The sequence below is a fragment of the Alternaria viburni genome (assembly GCF_023758015.1).
Source record: "Alternaria viburni strain BMP 2772 chromosome Unknown scaffold_9, whole genome shotgun sequence".
NCBI lineage: Eukaryota > Fungi > Ascomycota > Dothideomycetes > Pleosporales > Pleosporaceae > Alternaria > Alternaria viburni.
Window position 1 is genome coordinate 717,053 of NW_026055778.1, and position 17,082 is coordinate 734,134.

The window sequence follows — 17,082 nt, forward strand, 5'->3', positions numbered from 1 at the left end:
ATGAGCGGCTCAGGTTCCTGGGAAGACCCGTACGACCCGTGTCACCCGTCATCGAACGACAGCGATGAAGAGGGGCCTCAATTCGGCTTCCATGGTATACACCACGAGCGGTATGAAAGCCCTAAGTATGCCACACATGACAAAGCTGACGTTGATAGCAGGGACCATCACGCAAGACGCCAAGGGTACGGACCCGAACAGCGCGACAGCCAAGAAAGCCTCGTAAACGGTGATACGCATGATGATTCTGGACAGGCATCGTACTCATATAACCCTCGTCTGGCCATGCCTACCTTTGGTAACGACTCGGGTGATGGCGCACAGCACGACCTGACGACGTACAATGGACAGCACCAGTACAGTATGCTACAGCCCATCGAGGATCCAACTGCGTACACGCCGACGCCCGGCTATGAACTCCACGGTTACTATACGCAGAAGTCTCAACAGCAGAACAGTCCCGCGATTGAACCGTCTGTCGACTTTCATATGGCTGTCGACTTCGATATCGACTTCAACGTCGGCTTCGATCCTGGACCCCTAGGAATGGAATTCGATGCTGTGCCTGTGTCTGGAGATCAAGTCGAATACAGAGAAGAGGCCCCATGGTCTTCGGAAAACCATTACAACGAATACTCTAGACCCCCGGTCGAGCAGCTAACTTCTTGGGCTAACCTGGTGGGGGCATCCCAAACTAGCTCTGCCAGCCATCATAGTAGCGACACCGAGAATCTGGTCTCTTCGTCTGCGGACTCATCCGGGGATGCCGAGGATCCGGATTGGGGAGAGTCCAGCGTAGCCACTATGCGCCCGACTCATCCTCTGCCTAGTAACCCATCAGATCATTCGAGGTATGCGTCGGCCCAACTCAACTACCATGGGCAGGGGCAAGGCTTCTTTATACCACCTACAGGCCACACAGTCGGAGTTCAACGCGCATACTCTATCCCAGATCGGACTGGAGTCCATGGCACTTCTCGTCGGGAGTAAGTCTTCATGTGCTATTGGCGCCGTTGATAAGTGCTAATCGGGTTAGGTCAAAATCCAGCGGCAATCGTCTCCATGTCCCGGATACCGACGCTTCAAGCTCAAGACCGTCTTCTCCTGCAGGTTCTGCGACATCGGATCCGCTTCCATGCCCCCATTGCTCTGCGACATTTACCGGAGTCTACCGATTGGGCAACTATGGGCGCCACCGAAGACAGAAACATCTTGGCCAACCGAGGGAATGGGCTTGCGAGGCCAACTATTGCGACAAGGTCTTCAAGAGGGCCGACGCTAGGCTCAAGCATTACCGACGCCGGCATCCAGAACTTCTCCCGCGCGGCCTATAATTTGGTTGCTCGACCAGCGAACGTTGGGCGATTCGAGTGCTGTCCGATACCTAGATGGGAACACCTGCCGATGACACCAAGCCCGAAGTCTTGCCTGCATCATGTCGTGTCCCCAGACAGACTGTCTGTTCGTATTGCGTATCGCTCACATTCATTTATACACCCTTCCGTCTCTTCCCTTTGTTGTTGGTCTTGTTCTCGACATATTTTTCCCGTTTTCCTCATCTTGGCAGTGTATGTATTCCATTGGGGACCGCCTGTGGAAACCCAAGCGTGTTTACGCCAAAATGTCCCCCAAAAATAGCTCTTAACGTTTTTGTTTTATTGATGCTTCGTTTGTAAGCCATGCGAGGCGCGGTCTCTTGACGCCAACGGGGTTCGGTGGTTCAGCAATGGTGTGATGGACGGACGATGTACGCAACGGTTGAAAACGGCGAGATCGGATGAGGCTCGGCGACGCGACGTTTTTGTCTTCTAGGCGTTAAGGTTATGGGATACGTCTGCGCGGGTTCAAGATGCTATGATAGGATGACGGTTAAGACGATCGGCATAGGATAGAAGGCTGCGGCCGGTGCTGCATATAGGTTGTCGCAAACGTCGATGTGTCAAATGAGCAGGCATAATGAACACCTTGCTCTACGATGGCTCCGTATCGGCGCGTGTTTTTCGGTGATGTTGGCGGAGACGTACGAGTATCGAGGAAAGAGGCATGAAGTCGAAGTCGAAAGCAGCCGCAGTCCAGCAGAAGCAGAACGTCTGATCCGCTACCGGGGAAGTTGGAGCACATCCGCCACTAATCGGTGTCGAGCTAGTGCACTTACCGTTGTCCAGGGGCAAGGAAGGAGCTATCGATGCTTCCAGGGTCTATCACACCATCAGATGGATTAGCGGCACGTCGTCTCGAGCCAACTGCAATGCTTTTTGCATGTTGACGTCCTTCCTTCGCAGCGGTGTCGTGCGCCCGAAAGTTTTGCCTACCCACACAGATAACGACCTCGACACCAGCAAGCGGATGAACGTGGTAGCTATGAGAGGTACGCCTTGCCATTGCTACTCAAAAGCCTAGGCTTGTCGTCGTTTGAGGTTCAATCATGCGTTCCGTCTCAGGATCGGTATGGTTTGAAACCTGGGGAAATGATGCTCTCACAAAAGACCGCGGCCGGTGGCTTAGCGGTCAGACTCCAACAACGTATCAAGGTTCGATACAACCACGTTCGGCTTGCATGTTTGATAGCACAAGCCGCGTCCGGAGGATATTACGATGAAGTCTTGGACAGGAGGACGTATCGGATACCAGGTATTGCAGCTATCCAATGAAGCCGGCCTAGGCAACGCACCTTCAGCGGGGACTTGCAGCTGCAAAATTTCTATACGATATCTGGGAAGCCTCTATCCACGTCTTTCAATGGTTATTGGCTGGTATTAGTTATCTTACAAGTACAACAGGAGCCACGTGCTGGGTCGATAGCATGTACGCATTGACCGCTCCCAGTAAATTATCGCTGTGGGTATAGCTCAAGTCCAGCAGCCCATTTTCCAGACCAACTGAATACCACATCAACTCTTCGCTCTCGTAGTTGCCCACACACCAAGTCAACACCGTTCTGAATTCGAAGGCTGGATGAAGTGAGCTGAGTGTGTATGACCAGGTGTTGCCCAATGGAGTCCTACTTCAGGAAGGCACATCCAGACGTGCGTACGCGTAATGCGTCTGCGCTCGGAAGTCATCGTATCAGAACACGAAGCTCACCAGACGATCTGTCGAAATGGTATTCCTCAGCTGCCCCCGTACAAGCAAAGGCGACATGGATTTTCAGGCTGTGGCAATGCCACGCCACGCTCCACTCACCATTGGCATCAATCGCGGGCCAATGGAAAACTGAAGGTCAAGGTATTACGTCTATCAGATTTTGTTGTGGTTACCGGCTACCTGTCGATGCTTCCGACTTGACCAGTGTCAACGCGAGCCGAGGTTAGTGGCATGTTCGCCCTGCCAAGAAGTCATGAGTAGTCGCTTTCCCTCAACCCACTCCTACCTAGGTATCTTCCAAGGTTATCAATAGCTACTCGCCCCTGTTGACACTGCAGCAAAACGCACTGAACGACGCACGCTTTGCCATGGCTCATCTGAGGTGATGTCAAGGAGAAGCACGGGCTTTACGAATATGCCGGTCTGCGTATGTACTGATCTTGTCTCTCGCGATCGTACTGACCACACGCACACATTGAGAGCCACAGGAAACAAGATACTAACAAGCTACAGTTCCTATCTACAATGCCGCGATAATGCCACATCACGATACCTCGAAGCCCTCAATGTCGCCCTTCGCATCGTATTCGCGAATCATCTGCTCGTACATGGCCATCCCTCCTCCATGAAGCACCCTCCGCATCGCCTGCCGCCGATGCTCGGGGTCCCCACCAGCCATGCGCATCGTGGCGCCTTCATGATTGAAGTAGCCCGGCGTACAGGCTAGCACGACAGAGTACCACAGCGCCCGCCTCTCAACGTCGTCCGTCCACGCATCCTCTGCCTGCTTAGTTGGCTCGATGACCATCTGAGTAGGATCCGAAGCCTTTCGCGCAGCCTCCTTCAATATACTGGCGATATGTGTGGACTCGAGGTCGAAGACCGCGGTGAGGTTGGGCGAGCCTGGCCCACCACCGAGACCGGGATACAGCAAATTGGGGAAGCCGTTTGTAGCGATGCCGTGTATCGTCGCAAAGTCGGCAGAGCCATATTTGTCTTTGAGACGGCGGCCGTTACGGCCTACAATGGGTATGCCGAAGAGTTCGGCAGGGGCTGCGTTCGCACCGGTCGCCAGCAGGAATCCTGTGGCAAGAATGAGCACGTCCAGCTCATACTCGACTCCATTGGCGACGAGGCCTCGTGGTGTGCACCGCTCCACGCCTTTACCATCTGTGTCCACAAGCGTGACGTTGGGCTGGTTGAACGCGGCGAAATACCCATCCTGGAAGGTTGGTCGTTTGCACCACATGGGATACCACGGCTGTAGCCGCTCTGCCGTGGCTTGGTCCTTCGTGACGCTGTTTCGCACATGCTCTCGTGCCTGTTCTGCCAGTGGCACATCCATCTCGTAGAGCGAGCGTGCGTGCTCTTCTACATTCTGAGGCGTGACGAACCGTGGCCCTCCAATGAAGCCAGCAAAACCGCGCGCATACTGTGTCCAGCCGTCGGCGACAAGGTCTGGGTGGTTCTCTGAATGCTTCTCACCATCGAAGAAGGTGTCGAAGTTGAGCCGGCGAGCGCGTTGCCAGCCAGGTCCCGTTGCCACGTTTTGTGCCCATGTGCTCTCTTCCGTGGTCTGTTGGCGGCGGGGTACACAGTACGATGGTGTGCGCTGGAAGGCATATGTGTGGCCGGCCCATTTCGCTACCTGTGGTATCACTTGCACCGCCGTCGCACCCGTGCCAATGACGCCGACGCGCTTGCCTTGTAGTTTCGAAAGCGTAGGGTCGGTCGCCGAGCCACCAGTGCAGCTGAAGTCCCATCGCGCGGTGTGGAAGACGGGAATGTTGGCGCGCAACTCCTCGAAGCCGTCGAGCTTAGGCATCCTGGGCTCCGTAAATATGGTGCTAGCTGGAACGACAAACTGCGTCAAGATGGTCATCTCCTCGCCATTGCCGTGCTCCCTACGCATGCGGACCACCCAGCGCCGCTTCGTTTCGTCCCATGTCGCGCCGAGCACCCGTGTTGAGAACTGTCCACGCAGTCCAAAGTGCGATGCGACACGTTCGCAGTGTTGACGGATCTCGTCGCCTGACGCGTACTTGTGTTTGGGCTTGTAGCCTGTTTCCTCGAGGAAAGGCATGTAGATGTAGCTCTCTACATCGCATTGTAAACCTGGGTATCGGTTCCAGTACCATGTCCCACCAAAGCCCCCCGCGACGTCTACCAGGTAGATGCCCTTCGCCGAGAAGCCCGCTTCTACCAATCGTCCTGCAGCTAGCAGACCTGCGTGGCCGGCACCGATGATGAGGAACTGGATGTTGTCGCCGTCCTTGAGTGGACCCGCGTCCCGTTGCTGCCCTTTGTCAACCCATGGGTCATCTGCGAGCGGGGCTTCTGCTTCGCTGTGTAGAGTCGTGTACTGCTGGAAACCATCGGCTCGCAGTCGCTTGTCGCGTTCCTGCGCGTATCGAGCTTGGAGGTTGGCAACGTCGGGTACAGCCATTGGAGTTACTGTTCGTGCCCTCTACAAATGAAAGTTATGCACAAGAAGTTTGAAGTGGGAACGAGCGCTTTGCACCAAAGTACACAGTTTTATGTCAATCGCCAAGTTAAGTGTTTTATTGCACCGGTGCGCTGCAGTTCCAACGCGCTGCTACTTCTTCTCCCGTAGCCGCTCCTTCACCCGAGCCGGCTCGAGCCGATGAAGTATGAAGGGAAAGTAATCTTGCCATGATATCGTGTTCAAGTGGTGTCGGGCCCCGACTTTACGAAAATTATCCGAGTTTCGAGTTGGTGTGGGGACATGGGTTGCATCGACGGTGGATTTTGACGCTATACCCAGGTAGTCCTGTTTGGGGACGAGCCCTCCTCCACGCAATGCCCCACGAAGCTGACCACCCCAATGGTGTCATGGAACCTGATGACGATCTAGATGCCTTTACAGAACCCTGCAGCCTTTGCCTCACGAAGGATCAACATCTTCGGAAGCAAGAAAGTGGCTAGCGTTCGGCCCCAGACAGGAGAATCTCCTCAGGAAAGCCTCCTTACATCCGGATCCATACGTCACGGCGTGTAGGGGCGCTCCGAGGACGAGTAAGAGTTTAGATGTCAGCTCAATCAGCGTCCGCTTCACAGGTAGGTGAAGCGAATCGTGCAGCAGAGATACGAAGTGTCTTTGGCTACTCTCTGTGCTCCATACTTCCACGATAAATGTACCGAGAGACCCGCAAACTCTCCGATAAGCCTTGCAAAACGAGTTGGGTAGGTGGTGTATGGAAAACGCGGCCAATATGATTGGGCAGCACAAGTCAGAGAGCCTGACAGCGTGCAAAAACTCTACAGCTTAAGAACTGCTTTGCTGTCGAGGTGGTGAAACTTCTAGAGGCCACTCGTTCTGAGTCTTGTCTTCTGCATTACTTTCTTTCGAGACCTGCGCATCGTAGTTGAGCTACAAGCAACATGTCGACCCAGCAAACGCAAACTCAGACCCTCGTGGAGACCGCACCTCCCAGACTGACGGTCATCGGGTCACGATCCAAAGATGTCCCACGAAAGACTTCCTTACGCCCATACCTCGAGCTCACGCGGTTCACCAAGCCCGCTGGACTGTTGGGCGCCGCCTTCCCCTACTTCATCGGCTTCCTCTACTCGGTCAACTTACACAACCCAACAGCCCTCGGCCCAGCCGATTGGGCCAAGCTGAGCGGCATCTTCATGCTCGATGTCCTGATCCTCCGTAGCTTCGGCTGCGCCTGGAACGACACAGTCGACCAAGACCTTGACCGGCAAGTCGAGCGCTGCAAGAAGAGGCCGCTCGCCCGCGGTGCCATTACCACGCCAGAAGCGCTCGCCACAACCCTTTTCCTCGTCGCATCGCGCCATGTCCTGATCAACGCTACCTTACCCGCCCGCGCGAGTGAACACGCCGTTTGGATCACCTTCCTCGCCCTCGTCTACCCCTTCATGAAGCGCTTCAGCAACTTCCCACAACTCTGCCTGGGCGGTGGTGTGGGCTGGGCCGTCTACTTGGTCGATGCCGCTGTCGTTGATGGACCATACCCAGCAAGCTCGGCAAACAAGCTCAATGTGGAGGATCGCAGCAAGGCTCTCCTCGCCATGTGGGCCTGCCAGTCCCTTTTCAACATCACCTACGATACTGTCTACGCTTTCCAGGACATCAGAGATGACCTGAACGCAGGGGTGGGATCGCTGGCTATAGCCGTGCGCCACTACCCCAAGGTGTTCCTGCTGTCCATTGCGAGCGCCATGGCTGCCTTCTTGTGGGCGACCGTGACCTGTGGTGGTCTGATGCGCGGTCCGTTCATGGCTAGCGCCGCTGTGTCTTCCTTTGCTGCCTTTTTCATGTTGGCTCGGCTCGACGTCTGGAACCCAGCCAGATGTAAGGACTTTTTCGTCTACAGCCAGTGGTGGGTCAGTGGGGTCTTGGTGACTGGTCTGATCGGAGAGCTGGTGATGGCGAGGATGTGAGTATGCGATGGCTAGCTGCTTGCAGCTCCCGCAATGCGTTCAACACCCACATGAAGAAGTGCTCTCGAAACAGAGACTTCGCGAACATAACGAACTTACGAATCTGGTATTCGATGACATGAAGGATTTCTGGGCAGAATGTGGAAAGGATGAAATTTCATAACAGGATATGTGCTTTGAAGTGATCGATAGCTTCTGTATATAGAGAAGAATGTACTTTGATCCAAACGATCGAATTCAAGGGCTCAACGACTTCCATTGAATAGCGTGTGATAAGTGATGCGACTTATGGACCAAGCAGCAAAGTTCTGTCTATCACCGCCGTCCCTGGATACGCATCGCTCCAAGGTATACAACTGCAGTCAGTCACAGAGAGCGTGACGAATGGTCATTGTTGTTGATCGGGGAGGCCGCTGTGGGCGCTGAGTGCTGTATGGAGACGGAACAGAGTTAGCGCCTTGGCGTCGGAACGCGCGCCACGGGCCGTCAACGTGGCTGGCGTCTGGCAGGAACGTGGGAAGTACCCATCACTCCTTCCCAGCGCGACGGGCGTGACACGCGCGATCAAGGATGTACTCGAGAATGACGACACCTCCCACTATAGCGCCGTTCGGACCGCAAACATGCATCACCCAACGCATACCCTGGCCAACAAGGCCCTCGATCGGACCGCGTCGGACGCGACGAACCATTCGGCGGAATAGTGGTTACGGTGTGAGGATTGAGACAAATAATCATGACGTACTCGTTGGAAGTCTTGCCACTGGGCATTGGGAGAAGGGACGCGATCAACGATGCTTGAAGAACCTCTTGGTTTGAGCAACGACGTATGGGCGTCACAGTCTCTATCTAAAGCTCTGGAATCGGCACAGGTCCAGCGGGCGGCTTACCGCCAGGCAACCAACCTTGGTGCACTGTCCTGACACCCCAACTTGCCGGGTAATCGATCTTTGTGTGGAAGAGACCGTAGTTCTGGAAGAGAAGCAAGTCTTGCTCTTCCTCAGGTCCGACCCAGATGTGCTCAGGCTTGATCATCCGCCCTTGGAAGCTGTCCAAGAACTTCCTCACCTCGCCCAAGTCGTCGATGACCTTTGGCGTGTCGTTCGGGCCCTTGCGAATGAATAACCGGCGGGCGAGGTTGTGCTGGCATTGGAACGACTTCTTGCCAGTGACAGGGTTGACCCAGACAAGTGGGAGCTACAACAATGTTAGCATCAGATCGCTTGAGTCTGTTGTAAAAGCAGACATACCTTCTTCTGCCACTCCTTGCTTCCCTCCTCATGGGCCTCTACCTCCTCGTCTGGCAACTCCCTGCCCTCGCTCGCTACACCCAGACCATTCGGTGCACCGCGGCAGCCCTTGATCTTCTCGTATGGCCAGTACATGTACTCCACCCAGCTGTGGTCGACCATCTGCTTCTCCTCGTCGCTCAGCGACTCATACAGCTGCTCGACGTCTACAAACGCCGTGCGTCCTGGCTTGACTTCCATGCTCTGACCCGAGCCGTCGGCCCATTCCACCGTCTGTGTCGCCTTGCCTTCTGTAGGGAACTTGATGGGTCGGAGCATGGTGAAGGTCGGGGGATCGTATTTCCAGTAGGTGCCGTCCACGTGCCACCAGTGGAAGCGAGTCTTTCCCGCCTCGAAGTCTTCGTCCGCAAGCGGCTTGCAGTAGTATTGGTTGAAGTTGGTAGCGCCCATGTTTAGGCCTGGCTTGCCGTAGCGCGGGTCATCTTGGGGGCCTTTGCCGATGAAGACAAAGGCGCCCGCGTCAGGGACTTCGACATAGTTGATCGCGGCCTGAGCATTCATCAGCGCTCTGTCGTACTTTGCAGCGTCGGAAGTTCTGTCGCCGGACTTACCACTATACCATCCTTCGGGTAGAACGCGCGAGCGAAGGTGGTGTTATCTATCTTGCAAGAGTCCGGGTCGAGCTTTTGTAGCAGCTCCCAGCCACGCTTCGGTTCGAGGTCATGTTGGCCTTTGATGATGAGAAGCTTGTGCTCCCAGGTGGCTTTCTGCAGCTGTGCTACCGTCTCGTCCGTGAACTTGTTCAGGTCGAGACCAGTGACGACGGCTCCAAACTAAGAGGAATAATGTGAGCGACTGAAACCAAGAAGAGTGCTGATGCATGGATTCAACTCGTACCTTGCAAGTCTTTCCCGAAGGATGGACCAATGGCTCAATCTTGAAGTTGCTTGACATGGTGGTAATGGCGAACGATGTGTGTATGAGATGAGTATTGCGCGCACGATATCGCGACTGCAGTTGTACAATGACCAAAAGTATGGGGCGCTTGTTAGCTTACATACAAGCTGCATGTCACTGTGCAAAGCCCCATGTCTAGATCGCGAGAGTGTCGCGATTCGCGGACCAATTTGGCAAGTCGGAATCCGGGGTAAACCAAAATCCACCGAATATCGCAGCTCGCGCGCTGCGGGGGTTTGAGTAACGTCTCTTTACCCTCACGCCGTCGCCACGGGTTGAGATGGAATACGAGCTAACGCGCCGATGATCGAAATCGCAAGCAAGTATTGTTCATGGCCACTGCCCAGATGGCGTTTGCCGGCGTGCAGTTTCGGAAAGACGTTCCGGCTATCGGAACAGTTTTGGGGAGAGCTTATCGATACGGAGATGTCTTGGCGAAGAAGCACCGAAATTCTCATTAGGCATCCCGGCCTGACCAGGTCCACACCAAGGGGCGACATTGCATACAACCGTTCTCGTGCCAATGAGCACCAACCAAAAATCGCTAAAAGATACATTCACAACTTCTCATGCACCGCTGTTCGAGCCCCGACTACCTGAACGCCATCTCCCTGCATGCTGTACGGCACAAACATCTTCCGTTCCAGCCCAACTTCCTTCAAGATACGATCCCACTTAGCCAATGACCTCTCTTGTGCCCCATAATTGGCCATCATCAGCAAATCAAACGATGCGCCGTACCAGTGCGCGCCCTCATCCTGGATGACAAGCTCGTCCAGCAAGATGACTGAGTCAGGAGCAAGAGCGTCTTTGAGTTGAGAAAGGATGTTGTAGCAGGCCTGATCAGGCCAGTCATGCAGGATGTTGCGTAGGTAGTAGACGCACGCTCCCTTGACTGGCTGCGGCTGTGTGAAGTCATGGTGGACAACCTTCAGTCCCTCAATACTCTTTGCAGAATCGATGGCCGCCGCGTGCGTGTCCTGCAGCACAACACGTCCCTGCAGCTGGGGAAATCTCCTCAACACCTCCCTAGCCTGGTGCCCGTATCCGCCACCGACGTCCACGAAGAGAGTTCGGTGGTTATCTCCCGTAGTGGAGCCGTGCACGTACTTCTCGAGCGGAAACACGTCGAGCCAGCTCTTCTGCCCCACTCGCTGAAACGACATGTACTCGTTGAAGGCTTGTTGATGACGGGGTCGCTGCGATAGCCACTCAAAGAAGTGCAGGTCCGTGTTCTTCCCCAAGTTGAACGGAAGATGCTTGTTGTCCAGCGGTTGCTTGTAGCCATTGTCCGCCATCCACTTTGGTATCGCATTGTACGTTGCGATATTCCTCTCCGTTCTGCAAAGTAAATTAGTTACAAGCCTCAGAATCAAGGTCCAGTGGTACTCACACATGGAAGATCACGGATTCAAGCCCTGACATGGCTAGGTATCGCGTGATGTTTGTGGCCCGGTACGTCTCCACTCCGACTTGCTCCACCATCCACTGCGTTGCTGCATATCGTAGCACTCGCACTAGCAGTGCCTCCTCAGCGCCCAACTCGGCAGCCAATTGACTCACGCTCATCGCCGTACCCTGCCGCGCAGCAAGGAGTCTCCACAGCCCCAGATCGATGCCCACTTGCACCATGTTGGGTGGCAGTGCGCAAAAGATCAGACGCTGCATAGTGTCCCATGGTTGCTCGAGCTTGAGAGAGGCCATCCTGGCAGCTTCGAGAAATCGAAGTCGCTTTTCCTCGTCTTTGTAAAGAGAGGCGGGGATGTGGCCGGCGGCCAGAGTCTCGAGAGCATCAAGGATGTTGTCGGCTTCGACATTTTCGTCACAAGCTGCATCTGAAGGTTCAGACAGAAACGGAATGGCAGACATGGTCGTAAACTCTTCACTGATGAATTGGTGTAGAGGTCGTTGATGATGAGATACAAGACTCTGCGACCAGAAACTATGAAGTTATACGTACTTTGACAGCACAGACACATCTCGACATTGCCTGTGCTTCTTCGGTACATTGTGAATCATTGAGAGTCTTTCGTATCATCGGTGGCCGAGATCGTCGTACCGGGGGAGTGGTAACCTGGTTTAGTAGTGACGACTGTTTGAAGATCTGGACTCGAAAACACCGCGCTATCTGTTGTCGTTTGGCTGATAGTAACCCCCGAAAGAGAAAACAAACCGAGCCATCGACCTATCGAGGACTATCTTGTGTCTCGTCCACGAAAACCGTGAAGCAATCAGGGCTTATCGTCATGGCTATGCATACGTATTTAGGCAACCTGAACTTCACAATGAGCAAGAGTAGTGTACGTGCACGGGAGATAGCGTCACGTTGGACAGAACAGGGTGCAATAGTAGTGTTGACTTCATGGAAGATGGCACGAACGCCACGAAACGCAATCGCTTGATGAACTATCGACAACTAAAAGAGATCCCGTCATTGTAGCCTGCCCAGTCATAGGCCAATGACTCCTATACTCCCTGCGCCAGTCTTTACCCATTACATCTGTAGCTTTACAGTCTCCACCCTTTCCGCCACCTTTGTCGCAAACTCCCCCGCAACATCCGCACACAGTGCCAGAAGAGGATTCTTCACCGCCGCCGCCTCCCCATCGACTAGTAAACCCGACAATAAGGCATCCCTTAGGCGTTCCAGGACCCGCTGGGCCTCCAACACTCGCTTCACTAGTAGCACCCGCACTACGGCCCGCCGGTCGGCGCCCCTGATCGGCAGTGTTCCGCAGCGTAGCGGCTCGTGCTCCTCGTCTATCACTGAAGTCCCACCTGTTGTACTTGATGACGATAACGATGAAGACGGTGGTGAAGATGCGCCACTGTCGCAACTTGGTGAAGATGCCAGCGTCGGTGTCCAGAGGGAAGTGCCGCCCAGTTTGAGCGAAACAAGTGCTCGGTCGATAGCCTCACAGATGACGAGCGCAGTCGAAGGGCGCGTCGAACATGCGTTCGGGCACGCCATCGTGTTGCAACAGCAGGTTATGAGCATTCTCGAGGTGGAGAGCGCGGCTGAGGTGGAGGCGACGGGTGAGGAGGAGGGCGAATACGAGGATGTAGATAGGTGATCGAGAAGGGTGGGCACGCAGTTGCATGACTTAGGCGAAAGAGAGATGTCGTCTGAAGGTTGCGGGAATTGTGGATGTGTTTGCTGCTGTGGAGGGACCACGTAGCCGCAGTTATCGAAGCCTTTGCTACTTGTGGTCGGCATTGGCGTGCTCGCATATTGCTGATCCGGATGATAGCATGGCTGATGACCGTCTGGGGTCAGCAAACCAAAGTACGGTAGCCCTTCGGCAAGAAGCATGGTCGAAGGATCGGACTGGTGCTGTTCATGCTCTCGTTGCTGCTGCTCCCATGGCGCTCCACAGAACCCCATGTCGAGAAGCTCGGGAGCAATGTGGAAATCGGGAGACATTGGGTAATAGCAATTGGCTGTTTGCTTGGGTGTGCCACATTGCGAACCGATGAAATCTGGCAGACCTTGCAGGAAATCGTCGTCTGAATGTCGATATGGCGAGAATTCCATCCGATCGGGGCTCGATAAGTCCGTACATTGCGCCATGCCGGGAATGGTGGATGCGCTGGAGTCGGAGCTGGAACTGGAGCTGGAGCAGTTCTCTGAGGTGGATGCCAGGCTGAATGGAGCAAATGGCGACACCTCACCTGAGGTCGGAATGGTAATGCCGGTCTCCGTCATGGGCGTCAGATACCCTTTCTGGCTCGTAGTTGCGCTGGTAGTGATGCTGGTGGAGCTCTTGCTGTTGTTGCGAGTGCGCGGTCGCCCAGCTCGTCGCGCCGGGCTATAGACGCACTCTATGCCTTTCTTCGCACATCTGCGACATTTCGGCCGCTCTTGATCACATCGGATCTTGGAGTGTTGACAGCTATCACAGGCAAGGCGGTACTTGGTGGGTTTTGGCGCTGGCGCGCTGCTCTTGGCGCTGGAATCGTTGTCTTGCATACTTTATTCAACGTTGACGCTTGTTTCGGTAGCCAGAAGGCGATAGCGATGTTGCGATACATATACCGGCCATACTATCAGACCAGAGTATCCTGGGTGGGGCCGCTAAGAGCTGTTGATCTGGAGGGACTTCGGATCGGTTTCAGCTGATAACACGTACGCGCTGAGACTACCTCGAACTGCCTTGGTACTGTGATGGTATGCAAAAGCTTTGGGTGTGTGGATACACCTTTCAGGTAAGATCTCGCGATCTGGGGTGACTTCGGATAGACCCTAAGCGTTACTACCTTACGTGAACTAAGCATCCCAATCGGCTTAGCTGCAACAGACCCTTGCCAGTGGCCCACATCCGACATACACTCCAGGGCTCACCTGCTTCTTTACATAGTAAGTAAGACGGGCTCTCACTTCCGGCTTATACATAGGCCTTTTGGGTCGTACCATAGTACTGGTATTGTAAGAACATGGCGAGAGCTGATCGTGGTTACACTAAAGCACGGCTCGGAACGATGCATGTCATACATGTCAGCACGAAAAACGGTGTAGCCTCCAACGTCCTCGGGATATGTGTCATTTGCGTCCAAATCAATGCATATCATATGCCTGGGATATGGTATGGCTCGAGGCGATGCATGCAACAGTGTCGCTCGGCTCATCACCGGAGGTGCAGCATGCATCCAGATCGGGTACCGATTCTCCACTACCCTGGCGCCTTTGTTGACGACCAAAAGACTGCTGCGGAGTTCAACAGAGCAACGTCGTCGTATGAAAAGTCATCATACATCCCACGTTACCTAACACTATCGAAATTGACGCACTCTCAAGGCCCGTACCGCTAGATTGCGCTCGTGCTTCGTTCCTTCAACTTGGCAGCACCGCGTGGAGACTTGCGAACGGGGAAGGTGTTCTGAGAAGGGCCTTGTTCGGTTGCATCAAGAGCTTCTCAGAGATAAGATATACAATAGCCAAAGCCTCATAGAGTTCGGGCCGAAGTTTCGGTACGTTGAGCCAATTGGGTGCACGAGCAGGCTCTCGTGGAGACTGGCGGGCGAAGGGGACATATACAAAGGGCCGTTTTCGGCTGCACCCACAGCCTCGTCGTTCATACCAGCGCATACACACAGGGGCCCGATGTTTGACTCGCATGTTCAGGGTACGTGAACCTGCTTTGGATGCTGATGATTTTCCGAGGACCCGCTCGTTGCGTGGGTAGTGGAGACTTGTTGTTTTAAGAGGCGAAGGCGCCCTGATCAACCCATTCGAAACGGACCGGTTCAACTCTTCTCGCACCTTCGATCGCAGGGCTTCAGACTGTTGGTCTTCTTGACTTAATCACGTGAAGTATTTGTCAAGGAAAGGATATTCGGGATGTGGATGGAGACATCGGCTATCACCACGACAGTAAGATTTGGCGTCTTACTCAGTGAACGAGAACAGCCGACTCGAATTGACTACGGTTTGTGTATTTGCTATGTTGCTTCACTTTCCGGATGACCTTGAAGGTAATGCACATAGAAGACGTTTATGCTGACCCTTGATCTGGCTGGCCCTCACTTCATACTTAGGCCGCTGTCGTAAAGATCGGACTCATGTAAACCGCGAAGTACTCACACCTTCTGCAATTCCATTCACAACACAAGTAGATGCTTGCCAAATATAGAATGGGTGAACACAAGAGTAGTTAAAGGCTTGAAATACAAGTACTGTTCAGCCCAAGAATGGTTTTACCGCCTCAAGAGCTTGCTTGAAGTTGGAAACCTCATCGGGCGATATACCCAACTGCTCCTTAGTAATGAAAAGACCCTGTTCCTTAACATGCCCAAACCAGTCCGTCACTGCTTCACCAAATACAACACCTGTGACAGCCTCTTCTCCGGCCAGACCAAACAAACTACCGATAACTTCTGGCTTACACTCCACGTATACGCCTTTCTTGCCTGAGACCTCTTCCCACTGCGAGAGCGCCTCTCCAAGGGACAGAACCTCGGTGCAGACACCGGCGTATTTACCATGCGTCAACCTGGGGTTCGCCAAGATTTGGCGCGCCCAAACACCTGGGTCTTTGGCCATGTCACCGGCCATGGGGTAAACGGTGGATGGAGTCGACGGGACCATCCAAACGTATTTCCCCGGCGCACTGGCCTAACGGACATTTGTTAGTCATGTTAACAAGCCGTGTGTTAAAGATAGTCACTTACCACTGGCTGTGGCTTCAACATGGGGAAGAAAGCAAAATTTGACGGATAGAAGCCAAACATGAGAAAGGTGGTCTTAGCCGCCAGCTCTGGCATGTTCTTCCGGATGTGATCGTCGACCTTGGCTTTGTAGTCGAAGTGAGGGACAGGGAATTTGCCTTTGGTGATTTCGTCCGCCGCAGGAAGTGTGCTCCAAATGTAATGCTCCAATGTCTTTACTTCAGCAGCCAATCTCGCGAGCATGATGCCATCGCGCTTCTCGATCTCACCGGCCTCAGACTGACTGGCGCCTTTGAAGAAAGGTTCCCACCACTGAGTCACGGCGAAGATGGCTTGCGCGCCCTTCCTCCATGTCAGTTCTTGGTCAAGACATCAGCGAAGACAATGAAGACTCACTGTGAAGGCTTTCCTAATAGACTCTTCATCGTCATAACTTCCTTGAACGACCTCCATGCCCTCCGCAGCAAGCTTCTGGGCCTTCTCTCCGCTCGGATTCCTGGTCACTGCGCGGATCTGCCAGTCACCAGACTTGAGCAACCCGCGAGCGATGGAACCACCTTGGTTGCCAGTCGCACCGGTGATAACAGCGAGTTTCTTTGCCATAGCTGCTAAGTGATGTTGTATTCTCTGGAATGTGGCTGGAAAGGAGAAAGAAAGAGGTTATGGAGCTTAATCCCGTGCAAAGTCTGTACGTTCCAGGATAAAACCTTCAAGTTGCACGGAGAGTATATGCCTATGGACAGAAACGACACCTCTTGAACGCACGCGAACTGCCGAAAACACAAGATCCGGCTTCAGCATACTATGCCATTCTCGGTGTTTGAGAAGGCCGGCCGAAGTAGTGTAGTGCCATCTTTGATCGATTCGATCCAGCGATTGAGCCTTCGGTGAGTAACGAAAAACATTGGCATGGTACGCGATCGCAACTGCCGGTGGTGGACTATCGGGTGTGTACTCGCTGTTCAGGTACTCAAAATATCCCGCAGTGGGCTCGGCCCGAAGTTCCACAAATGCTCCGAGCCACGACACGCAACCGACCACTGTGGGTCTTCGTGCATCACCGATGAGGCTCGCTCTCCCATGCTGTCCGCACGTGGATTGTAGACTAGAAATACTGTACTCTCGGTATTTCCCAGATTGCGAGTACAAAGTTAAGCCTACCTAGGTAAAGCAGCACCCTGGGTGAAGTATGCAT

General features: G+C 54.0%; 7 protein-coding genes across 7 annotated transcripts; 3 read left to right on the plus strand and 4 right to left on the minus strand.

Moving 5' to 3' along the window:
- On the plus strand, positions 1-1,027 carry J4E79_005134 (uncharacterized protein; the record flags this gene model as incomplete). Its single annotated transcript, XM_049354012.1, has 2 exons — positions 1-851; positions 886-1,027. The coding sequence occupies 2 exons, from the start codon at positions 1-3 to the stop codon at positions 1,025-1,027; spliced, it is 993 nt and encodes a 330-aa protein (XP_049211632.1).
- Positions 1,028-3,628: 2,601 nt separating this feature from the next.
- Positions 3,629-5,530, minus strand: J4E79_005135 (uncharacterized protein; the record flags this gene model as incomplete). The annotated part of the gene is made up of 1 exon (XM_049354013.1): positions 3,629-5,530. The coding sequence occupies one exon, from the start codon at positions 5,528-5,530 to the stop codon at positions 3,629-3,631; it is 1,902 nt and encodes a 633-aa protein (XP_049211633.1).
- Positions 5,531-6,486: 956 nt separating this feature from the next.
- Positions 6,487-7,515, plus strand: J4E79_005136 (uncharacterized protein; the record flags this gene model as incomplete). The annotated part of the gene is made up of 1 exon (XM_049354014.1): positions 6,487-7,515. One exon carries the CDS (start codon positions 6,487-6,489, stop codon positions 7,513-7,515), a length of 1,029 nt encoding a protein of 342 aa, XP_049211634.1.
- Positions 7,516-8,364: 849 nt separating this feature from the next.
- J4E79_005137 (uncharacterized protein) lies at positions 8,365-9,719 on the minus strand (the record flags this gene model as incomplete). Its single annotated transcript, XM_049354015.1, has 4 exons — positions 8,365-8,712; positions 8,766-9,314; positions 9,377-9,598; positions 9,663-9,719. 4 exons carry the CDS (start codon positions 9,717-9,719, stop codon positions 8,365-8,367), a joined length of 1,176 nt encoding a protein of 391 aa, XP_049211635.1.
- Positions 9,720-10,279: 560 nt separating this feature from the next.
- J4E79_005138 (uncharacterized protein) lies at positions 10,280-11,591 on the minus strand (the record flags this gene model as incomplete). The annotated part of the gene is made up of 2 exons (XM_049354016.1): positions 10,280-11,063; positions 11,116-11,591. The coding sequence occupies 2 exons, from the start codon at positions 11,589-11,591 to the stop codon at positions 10,280-10,282; spliced, it is 1,260 nt and encodes a 419-aa protein (XP_049211636.1).
- Positions 11,592-12,084: 493 nt separating this feature from the next.
- J4E79_005139 (uncharacterized protein) lies at positions 12,085-12,796 on the plus strand (the record flags this gene model as incomplete). The annotated part of the gene is made up of 2 exons (XM_049354017.1): positions 12,085-12,158; positions 12,373-12,796. The coding sequence occupies 2 exons, from the start codon at positions 12,085-12,087 to the stop codon at positions 12,794-12,796; spliced, it is 498 nt and encodes a 165-aa protein (XP_049211637.1).
- A 2,603-nt stretch (positions 12,797-15,399) lies between these two features.
- Positions 15,400-16,490, minus strand: J4E79_005140 (uncharacterized protein; the record flags this gene model as incomplete). Its single annotated transcript, XM_049354018.1, has 3 exons — positions 15,400-15,834; positions 15,891-16,229; positions 16,284-16,490. The coding sequence occupies 3 exons, from the start codon at positions 16,488-16,490 to the stop codon at positions 15,400-15,402; spliced, it is 981 nt and encodes a 326-aa protein (XP_049211638.1).
- Positions 16,491-17,082: the final 592 nt, after the last annotated feature.